The 9,723-nt window shown below is 34.0% G+C and overlaps 1 protein-coding gene across 1 annotated transcript; it reads left to right on the top strand.

Annotated features, from left to right (window-relative positions):
• The first annotated feature begins 4,283 nt into the window (after positions 1 to 4,283).
• On the top strand, positions 4,284 to 8,065 carry LOC139847344 (mitochondrial adenine nucleotide transporter ADNT1-like). Its single transcript, XM_071837011.1, has 8 exons — positions 4,284 to 4,603; positions 4,926 to 4,974; positions 5,412 to 5,575; positions 5,708 to 5,745; positions 5,855 to 5,967; positions 6,051 to 6,164; positions 6,658 to 6,996; positions 7,704 to 8,065. Exons 1-8 carry the CDS (start codon positions 4,449 to 4,451, stop codon positions 7,785 to 7,787), a joined length of 1,056 nt encoding a protein of 351 aa, XP_071693112.1. The 5' UTR covers positions 4,284 to 4,448; the 3' UTR covers positions 7,788 to 8,065.
• Positions 8,066 to 9,723: the final 1,658 nt, after the last annotated feature.

The raw sequence follows: 9,723 nt of genomic DNA on the forward strand, positions 1-9,723 counted from the left end.
GTTTAGATATGTAGTTAAAGAAAACTGTGGATGATTCTGTGATCCTAGCAATCATTTATATTTATTGTACATCATTCCTTCTCTTATTCACCTACAATTGTCAATATCATGGATTAACTTGGGTTTTAGCCTTTAGGATTAAGATATCATCTATATATTAATTATTAATTAATTAAAGTCGCAAAGAAAATAAATGTACACAACTTAAGACGTAACGTTGTTTTTAATAAAAAATATATATATATATGTTGTTTTAAGTGATTACAATAACCATAACTATAATTATTACTGTATAATTGCCATCCCTAAGAATAGAACTCATGACCTCTCCATATCTCATGACACAAAGTACATGGGAAGAACCGTTGGACTATGTCCGCAAGTTATGGAAAATGATCGATGATGAAAACAAATAAAATATCATTTACGCAAGTTTGATATATTCATTTGAATCTTTCGAATTCGGTTGTTGATCATTCAAGATCTGTAATGACTATTTTTTTTTCTTTTTTTTTTTTTTGTGAAATTTGTGCTTTTCATATGCGTAGGAACATGATGTAACTTGGGGTAGAAATATAAGTATATGTTGTTTATCTTAGCAATTATTTACGTATAATTTATAATCCTAATCCTACTACAAGAAAATGACAACGAAAAATAATCTAGCGTTTGACTAGATAAGATAAAATAAGTTATGCATCACGGTTACGTGATTGGCGATTGGCGAGTTCATCTAACGGACTAGGTCAAAAACTATATATACTTCGTAACAATCTTCTAAATGTTGACCTTTCAAGTTTCAATTACGATATTAAAAGCAAAGGAACTAGTGAGTAGTGACGCACTTTTTTATAGTGTTGAGAAATTTTGTCTTTGGAAAATGAAGGGTAGATGACATTGAGTTTAATAAGTATCGTTTCCGATCTTAAAATATGCTTACAAATGTAGTTTTTAATCATTGGATGCGCTTTATGCGATCATCGGGTTGAGAGCTTGGATCACGTTCTGGTTTGGTTGTAACATCTCTATGGAGCTTTGGAGCAAGGTGCGGATTTGGGTCAGGGTGCAAATTCCAGTTTTTTCGCTTAGTCCGAATGGATAATGTGGTACGAAGATTGACGTGTGTTGGCAGAAAAGAAGAGCAGGTTATACGTCATCATTGCTTGCTTATTATGGCACATTTAGAGATTTTGAAATAGTGCTATTTTTCAACCTCGCACGATGAAGAAATGTGTCATTTTTAATTCTTTATGTAATATTTCTTTTAATTATTTAACAAGTAAAAGTCGATGTAATGCAAAGTGGAACGATTGGATGTTAAATTCGTTGTAATTTGGTGGTTCGTTGCTCCTTAATTGCTTACTAAGAAGTTGTGAGTTATAAAATTTTGGCTGTTCTACAAAAAAAAATTATTCGATGTATATATTATCCCCATATAATATTACACAAACTTACTACTAACCCCATGAGATTACTGTTCGCTTTGGCCTGGGTTGTCCATTCACATAATTTTTAAGGGTATTCACGTCATTTTGTTATGACTAAATAATACCAAACTCTTTTGATGTTCTTGGTAGTATATGTGTTTATGTAGTTCGAATGTTTTTATTTTCAACATCAACAACAAAATTCAGTCTCACGAAAGTGGTGTATGGAGGAGCTAAGATGTAGACAATCTTTTCGCTATCCTAGAATAAAGAGATGTCATTTCTTCACCAAAAGTAAAACACCCTCAAGAGTAGAGAAAGTCATTCCTTTCAATGTTTTATGGATAGAAAGATTGCATCTGAATAGACCTCTGACCAATGAATGGGTTAAAAAAAATGCTAGACGTCATTAAAATAGTGGAATCAAATTTCATGAGTTTTAAACCTGACGGAAGTTGTATAAGCTTTCAAACAAAACCACACAAGCGCTTATAGCTTTTCCTTGACAACCCATTATAGCTTTTGCTTGATAAATGATAAGCCCATTATAGCTACAGACGAGGCATCAATTGTCTTACATAAAGTTTAGCAGGCCTTGAAAGACAAATTTAAGATCAACACATGCAACAAAAACATCTCAAATATCATTCGCCGCCAATGGTCCATTATTCACACGACGTTCAAGTTATAGGAAGATGTCGATAGCACGGGCATACTATCACAAGTCATCGGTACGTTGCCTTTTTTCTTTTTTTCTTTCTTTTTTTTTTTTTTTTTTTTTTTTCCTGTGAAACCCTTCCATTACACATCCTATTATAAATAATTGTACTAGAGACATTAACATTTGTACAAACAAATAAATTAAATAATATAGTGGGATATAGTTGGTCTAAAAAGTATATCATGGATAATATGATATTTTTTTTAAGGCAAACCTACAATCTACACACGAACTCACGAATATTTACATCTCACACACACGAACCCACGAATATTTACATATCACTGCCTCAGGTGATGCTTGAAGCCACAACCTCTTGGTTGAAGGGTTCCTCTCATACCGCTAGACCAAGGGCCCTTTAGTGATTTTTATTTTTTTGAAAGCCAAAATTATATTAAAAATTAAAAGGAATTACAACATAACGGATCAAAGCCCATGATATATACAAATATCAACGAAATAAAACACAAAGAAAAGACTCGATAGTTAAAGGCAGAAAGAACCTCAATTCACTCAAAATTCCACCCGATAGTATGATTTTCCTAGTATTTAATCAATCATCGTAGTAAGTTTTTTTGGTAAGCGAGGAAACTTTCATATGAACGAGCACATTGGCTCCCCCATAGAAGGTAAAACCTCGGGTAATCAAGCCTCCCGAGCGCGAGACCTGGTACCGGTGAATTGCGCATTATGCGCACTCTCAAGTCACACTCCCTTTTTGAACAATTTGGCATAGCCAGAAATTGAACCCGGGTGGTCTGCTTCATCGGACAACTCGGTGACCACTCAGGCAAGCCTGCGTGGTTATCTTTGTAGTAAGTGTTGAAATAACTATGACGTGAAACTTTAATTTTTCTAAGAAATACAATAGGATTGTATCAATATTTAATACTGTAATCAGTTGTCTATAGGTACTAGGGTTGTTTCTAGCTTGACATGAACTATATTCTATCCTCATGTTTTTCTCAATATATAATATATATAATATTTTTGGAGCAAATTGGAGCAAATTGTGTCATTAATTATGAATGGTGCAAAAAGGTAGGCATTTTCATTTGGAGGGCAACTAGAAGCCGAATTCTGACTAGAGTTGAGCTGGACAGAAAAGGCGTTGATCTAGATACACTCTTATGTCCTATGTGGACCATGCTCTAATCTTGTAAGTTTGCTAAAGAGATTTGGGTAGGCATCTACAAATGGTGGGGGTTAAGCTTTCCAGTAAACGCTAACTTGCAGAACTCATTCATTGGTATCGGTTCTGGTGGGCATTCGGGTCATCGAAAAAAAATTGGCAGGCGATAGAGTGGGTGACGGGGTACTTAATTTGGAAAAACAGAAACCAAAAAGTATTCCGTAATGAGGCTTGGGCACCTCCAAAGTTAATAAATGAAGTTCAAGTCATGTCATACGAGTGGATTAACAACCGTTCGAAACATAAAGTATCTGAGTGGACACAATGGCTACTCAATCCATCCAGGGTGGGAGTGAACTGTACTAATACTTTTGATCCTGGGTGATTGAGTTTGCGTCGATCTTTTTCGTGGAGTATATGTTGAATGTGTGTACATGTTTAGTGTGTATATGTTTAGTGTTTAAGTTGTAATTGTGCATCAGCAAGCTGTGAGGCTGCTTTGTGTGTATTCGCAGGTGATGTTGGTGGCTTTTGTTTTTGCCCCGCATCTCCTCATTCTTGTAAATTTGTATATATTTAATATAATAGTTTAGTTTGCTTTTAAAAAAAAAAAATAATATAAAAAATTTATCTATAGGTAGTGTGGTCTTGCATTTTAACCAAACTTTAATATTTTGTCGATATACAAACAAATTATATAGTACACTCTTAACCCTAACTTAAAGACAAGTACTTAATCGATCTTTCATTAGCATTTTGGGCTGCCATTCGACTTTGGTGCTTAAAATAATACATGTTGGAACGATAAATACAGTCCAATAATTAGTGCGGACGCTCGCCCACTACCAATAATTAATCCACCACGCGCGCGCGTACACCAACTTACAAAACACACACACAGAGCATACATAAAACTCATTTTTTTCCATCACATTTCACTTTCATTCAATTTTTGTATTTGTATTTGTATTTTCGTTATTTTTATTTAACATATACTGAGATCGCCGGAAGCAGCCTCTGCGACGGCGAATCTTATGCTATTAGATTATTAGTTTACGGTAGGGTTAGGGTTTCGATATAGCTTTTAATTAATTATATAGTTTATTTTTAATTTTTAATTATAGTTATTATAGTAAATTAATTATACCTAGGGTTTTAGGCCTTTGAAATGGCGTCTGAAGATGTGGTAGGGAAAACAAGCGCTACGATCGCTAATCTTGCTGAAGAAGCTAAGATTGCTAGTGAAGGCGTTAAAGCCCCCAGCCGCCATGCCTTACTCAGTATCTGTAAATCTCTCGTCGCCGGCGGCGTTGCTGGTGGAGTGTTAGTTCCTTCATCTTTATTTATTTATTTATATTTATTGATTGATTAATTTGAATTGTTGATATATATAGATACATTTTATTATATAGAGCTCATGATTGAATTATTTGGGGTAGATTTTGTGTCTGTTCCCTGGAAAGATTTATGTTAATTTACGTCTTTTAGATTTTACCTAATAATATTTCTCTCAAAAATTTGATTGCTTTCCAATATATATATGAATTTGATTGGTTTATATGAATTTGATTGATTTATAGCTCCACTATGACTGGTTAATTACCGATTACCGATTTTAATTTTTTTTCGTTATGTTATGGTTTAGATCAAGAACTGCAGTTGCTCCTCTAGAACGACTAAAAATTTTGCTCCAGGTAGACCGTCTATCTTGTTGGTATCTTTTTCCATTAACAGTTAATAATTATTAATTCGCTCATTGCCGCTTATGAAAAGTGGCATAACAGAGTTTAAAAAAACTGAAGTATATGATGAAAGTTTGGTAATTTAGTCTTAATAGTTATGTTGTGGTAATGGTATTGGGCATTAAGTTGTGTTATTTGGATAATAACAGGTAGGATAGAAGAAACCAACCATAGCTAACCACATGAAAGGGAAATGGGTCAAAGGAATAAGCATGAATAAATGTAATTAAAATTAAAATCAGATACAAGATGTTAAATTGTTCTCTCTTATAAAGCCATTTTAATAAGCATATAACCAAACTGAGATAAGTATAGATAACCTTGTTTCACACCTTACCCTTTGAGAAAATATTGGAATGCTCAACACACTCGATTGGCTCTTTTTGTAGGTTCAAAATCATCATGCAATAAAATATAATGGTACGATCCAGGGGTTGAAATATATATGGAGAACAGAGGGTTTTCGTGGATTGTTTAAAGGAAATGGCACTAATTGTGCTCGTATTGTTCCAAACTCTGCTGTCAAATTCTTTAGTTACGAGGAGGCATCAAAGTATGTATTCCTGCATCTTCTTCATTTATAAATTCTGTTATAGTTTTTGTTTCCATTAACTGTTACATATGGTAGATGGTATATCTTTTAACTTAACTTTGATTCAATATTCTTACCCATTATGATAAACAGGGGAATTTTATGGCTCTACCGGCAACAACCTGGAAATGGTACGAAAATGATATATTTTTTGTAAACTTACGTTTATTAAATCGAGTCAACACGTATCTGCTCACATGTGAAACTAAAAGAGTATGATTTTTTTCTTTATTTTAACAGAGGATGCTGAGCTTACCCCTCTGTTACGTCTTGGAGCTGGTGCATGTGCTGGAATAATTGCCATGTCAGCAACTTACCCAATGGATTTGGTCCGAGGTCGAATTACTGTGCAGGTATTCGACGCTTATATCCACTAATTAAACAACTGTTCACTTATTATTGATACGTAATGTTGTTAATGGTTTGATGTATTCAGACTGATAAATCTTCAAGCCAATATCGAGGAATTGCACATGCTCTTAGAACTGTGCTTCGTGAAGAAGGTCCACGTGCATTATACAAAGGATGGCTTCCTTCTGTTATTGGTGTTGTAAGTTTAAAAACCTAAATCTTTCAAAAAAAAAAAAAAAGTTTAAAAACCTAAATATGTTGTGATCTTGCCCCTATGAACTTGTGTTGTGCTGAATATTACATTCTATATCCTTAGGTTTAAGGGTTGTCACTGTCTACAGGTGGTGATTTCTACCCATTTTGTTATGAATCGGCTGGTCTGGTTTGTATTCTGTTGAAATAACTTAAAAGTTATTTCAAACTGTAATAAGAGTTTTAACCTGACCCAATTCGACCTGTTTGGAAACATTCTATCTATATTTAAACAATTTATAAGTTGGCATCATGTTTGAAACTCTACTTATAAATGGAAGTCATGTATTAAATTTGGACAAAACTGTATCATGTAAACATAAACCGACCCAATTCGACCTGTTTGGACCAGGTCCATTTTGACACAATAAGTGAGCCACATGTTTCTCAATAATATGTATCAAGAGCTTTAACAATGTCTTGTTCGTTGTGGTTTTTAGGTACCATATGTTGGTCTTAATTTTGCAGTCTACGAATCATTAAAAGACTGGTTGGTTAAAACAAGACCATTTGGACTAGTTGAAGACACCGAGTTGAGTGTGACAACAAAGCTTGCATGTGGGGCCGCAGCCGGTACAGTTGGACAAACAGTTGCGTATCCTCTCGATGTGATTCGTCGAAGAATGCAAATGGTTGGTTGGAAACATGCAGGTTCTGTTGTTACTGCAGACGGCAAATCGGCTCTCGAGTACACCGGAATGGTTGATGCGTTTAGGAAAACGGTTCGGTACGAGGGTTTTGGTGCCTTGTATAAGGGATTGGTTCCTAACTCGGTTAAGGTTAGTGTGTGTTGTTAGCTTTTTGGGTCTAATTGTAGCTGAAAAAGTAACCAACTTTGCAAAATTTTTGATAAAAGGTGACTGGTCTTATAAAAATTATCTTGCATGGTTGTTTAAGGCTACAAAAATTGATACAAAGGGGGTAATCGGTCTGGACTTTTTAGGGAGTACTTGGCAACTCGGGGAGTATTTGGATGTTGGCCAAGTTTGACTTTGACAGATTTTGACCAAGTTTTGACTGATTTTCATAGTAATTCTGATTTTATGCTGAGTTTTGATCAAAGTTGACCAAATTTGACCGAGTACAATGTTGACTGTTTGGATTTGACCAATTTTCAGAGTAGTCCTGATTTTATGCTGAGTTTTGACTGATTTTCTGGAGTAATCCTGAGTTTTGACCGAGTTTGACCAATGTTGACCAAGTTTGACTTTGACTGATACTGAGTTTTGACCGATTTACGGAGTAATCTCGAGTTTTGACCCAGTACACGCCGAGTAATTCCAATTTCTTTAACCCTGAGTTAGTTTTGACTTGATTAAATGAAATTATGATAGCCCCAATGTGCAGAAGTTATTAGCTTTTGGCTATTAACTAAATAGCCAACTGTGTTTATTCTTTATGTGGTTAGTATGGTTTATTTTAAGTATAAATTTGGCCCTTTGGAAACTATTCTAATGCAAATTTATACTTATATTTGGAAAAACAGGTGGTTCCATCCATAGCGATTGCGTTTGTGTCATATGAGGTGGTTAAAGATCTCCTTGGAGTAGAGATGAGGATATCTGATTGAAAAACATCTTAATAATAATAATAGTATCTTTGAATGAATACAACTATTTTTGCTCGCAAAAGAGAGATAGGCGGTAAAAACTATGGAGGTCGTAACTTTTGTTGTTCTCTACTCTCTTTCAGTTGTCTCTTTACTTATTTGAAGAGATTTAGAATTTGTTATTGTTGATAGAGTAGACCCCGGTATGTACCGATGCCTACACATTCTCTTTATGTTGTGGATTTTGGGTGTTGTCATTTATGTCACACCAACACCACCAAATAAGGATACTTCAAACAGCTAGTGAGTTGTTTGATCAGTATTATTATGAATCATGATCATGATTATGATTATGATAAATGATAATAAATAAATCATTTAAACAGGGTATTAAATTACTTTCTGTTGGTTATTCGTTTGTGGCTTGCTTTTGGATCAATAAATTTGTTCACAGTAGTAGTAGTAGTTCTAGAAAAGGATATCCTCTTTCATGGCTTCATATATCTCTTCATTTTTGAATTATGCAAAAACTACAGATTCTCAATTCATTTTTCATTTTTACCATAATAACAAATAACAATGTATATGTATATTCATATTCATAAATATTATTCTAAATAAACACATTCATTGTATATGAATACATCATTGTATATGAATAAATCAGTATTCAAAAATATTTTTTGAATACCAACAGCCAAAACTTATTTTATTTTTTGATAAAATACTAAAAACTTATAGATGAACAAGTGAAAAGTAACCATCTTAGCTCTCAACAATGATGTCAAAGAAAATTCATTAACTTATTGTAAATAAACACATTCATCAATACATAATATAATATGAAGTTATTAAAAGTTATGTGTTAAAAGAACTTATAGATCAAACAACAGTTTTTAGGGAAATTGATGAAAATACACTTTTTTTAAGGCTTCAAACAAAATACACTTTTTTAAAAAAATTTGCCTTTTTACACCATTCGGTAGACGGGATTTCTGTCTACCACCTTTATCTGTCGTCTACTACCATTTTTACAAAGTAGTAGACAGTAACAACAAGGTAGTAGACAGTGAGAACAAAGCAGTAGACAGCCAATTACAAGGTAGCTGACCGTCTACTGCCTTGTTGTTACTGTCTACTACCTTGTTGTAGGTGTCGACTGATATGTATTATTGGTGTCGACACCTACAACAAGGTAGTAGACAATAACAACAAGGCAGTAGACGGTCAACTACCTTGTAATTGGCTGTCTACTGCTTTGTTCTCACTGTCTACTACCTTGTTGTTACTGTCTACTACTTTGTAAAAATGGTAGTAGACGACAGATAAATGTGGTAGACAGAAATTCCGTCTACTGAATGGTGTAAAAAGACAAATTTTTTTAAAAAAGTGTATTTTGTTTGAAGCCTTAAAAAAAGTGTATTTTGAACAATTTCCCTAATTTTTATGGGTCGAATGGGTCAATCTTGTCAAGCTCAAAGGTAGAAGTATATGGGAAGCCCAAGCAAATGCAAATGATAGTTGGGGCTACATATATACAAATGCTGAAAATGAGAGATGTTATAAAGAACATAATCTTTCATTTACTTGGTGATGGAAGAAGTACATCAATGTGGTTTGATAAATGGACTACAAATAGTCCTTTGATTGATCACTTGACGAACATAGATATATATTATGCGTCAATGCGTGTCTTAATGAGGAACCAACGTTAGTAGATATGATAGAGAATAATCGATCAAAATGGCCTCAGGAGTGGAATGAGTTATACCCCGAAATTACATAACTAAATGTAGCATGGTTAAATGAAGGTGCAAGGGATAAAGTATTATGGGTAACTAAGAAAATGAATTACTTGACCAAGAAAACATGACTTGATTTTAGAAGGAACGATTCAATAGTTAAATGGTACATGGTAATATGGCAGGCACACTGCATTCCAAAACATGCCATTGTG

Source organism: Rutidosis leptorrhynchoides, chromosome 5, assembly GCF_046630445.1.
Source record: "Rutidosis leptorrhynchoides isolate AG116_Rl617_1_P2 chromosome 5, CSIRO_AGI_Rlap_v1, whole genome shotgun sequence".
Lineage (NCBI taxonomy): Eukaryota > Viridiplantae > Streptophyta > Magnoliopsida > Asterales > Asteraceae > Rutidosis > Rutidosis leptorrhynchoides.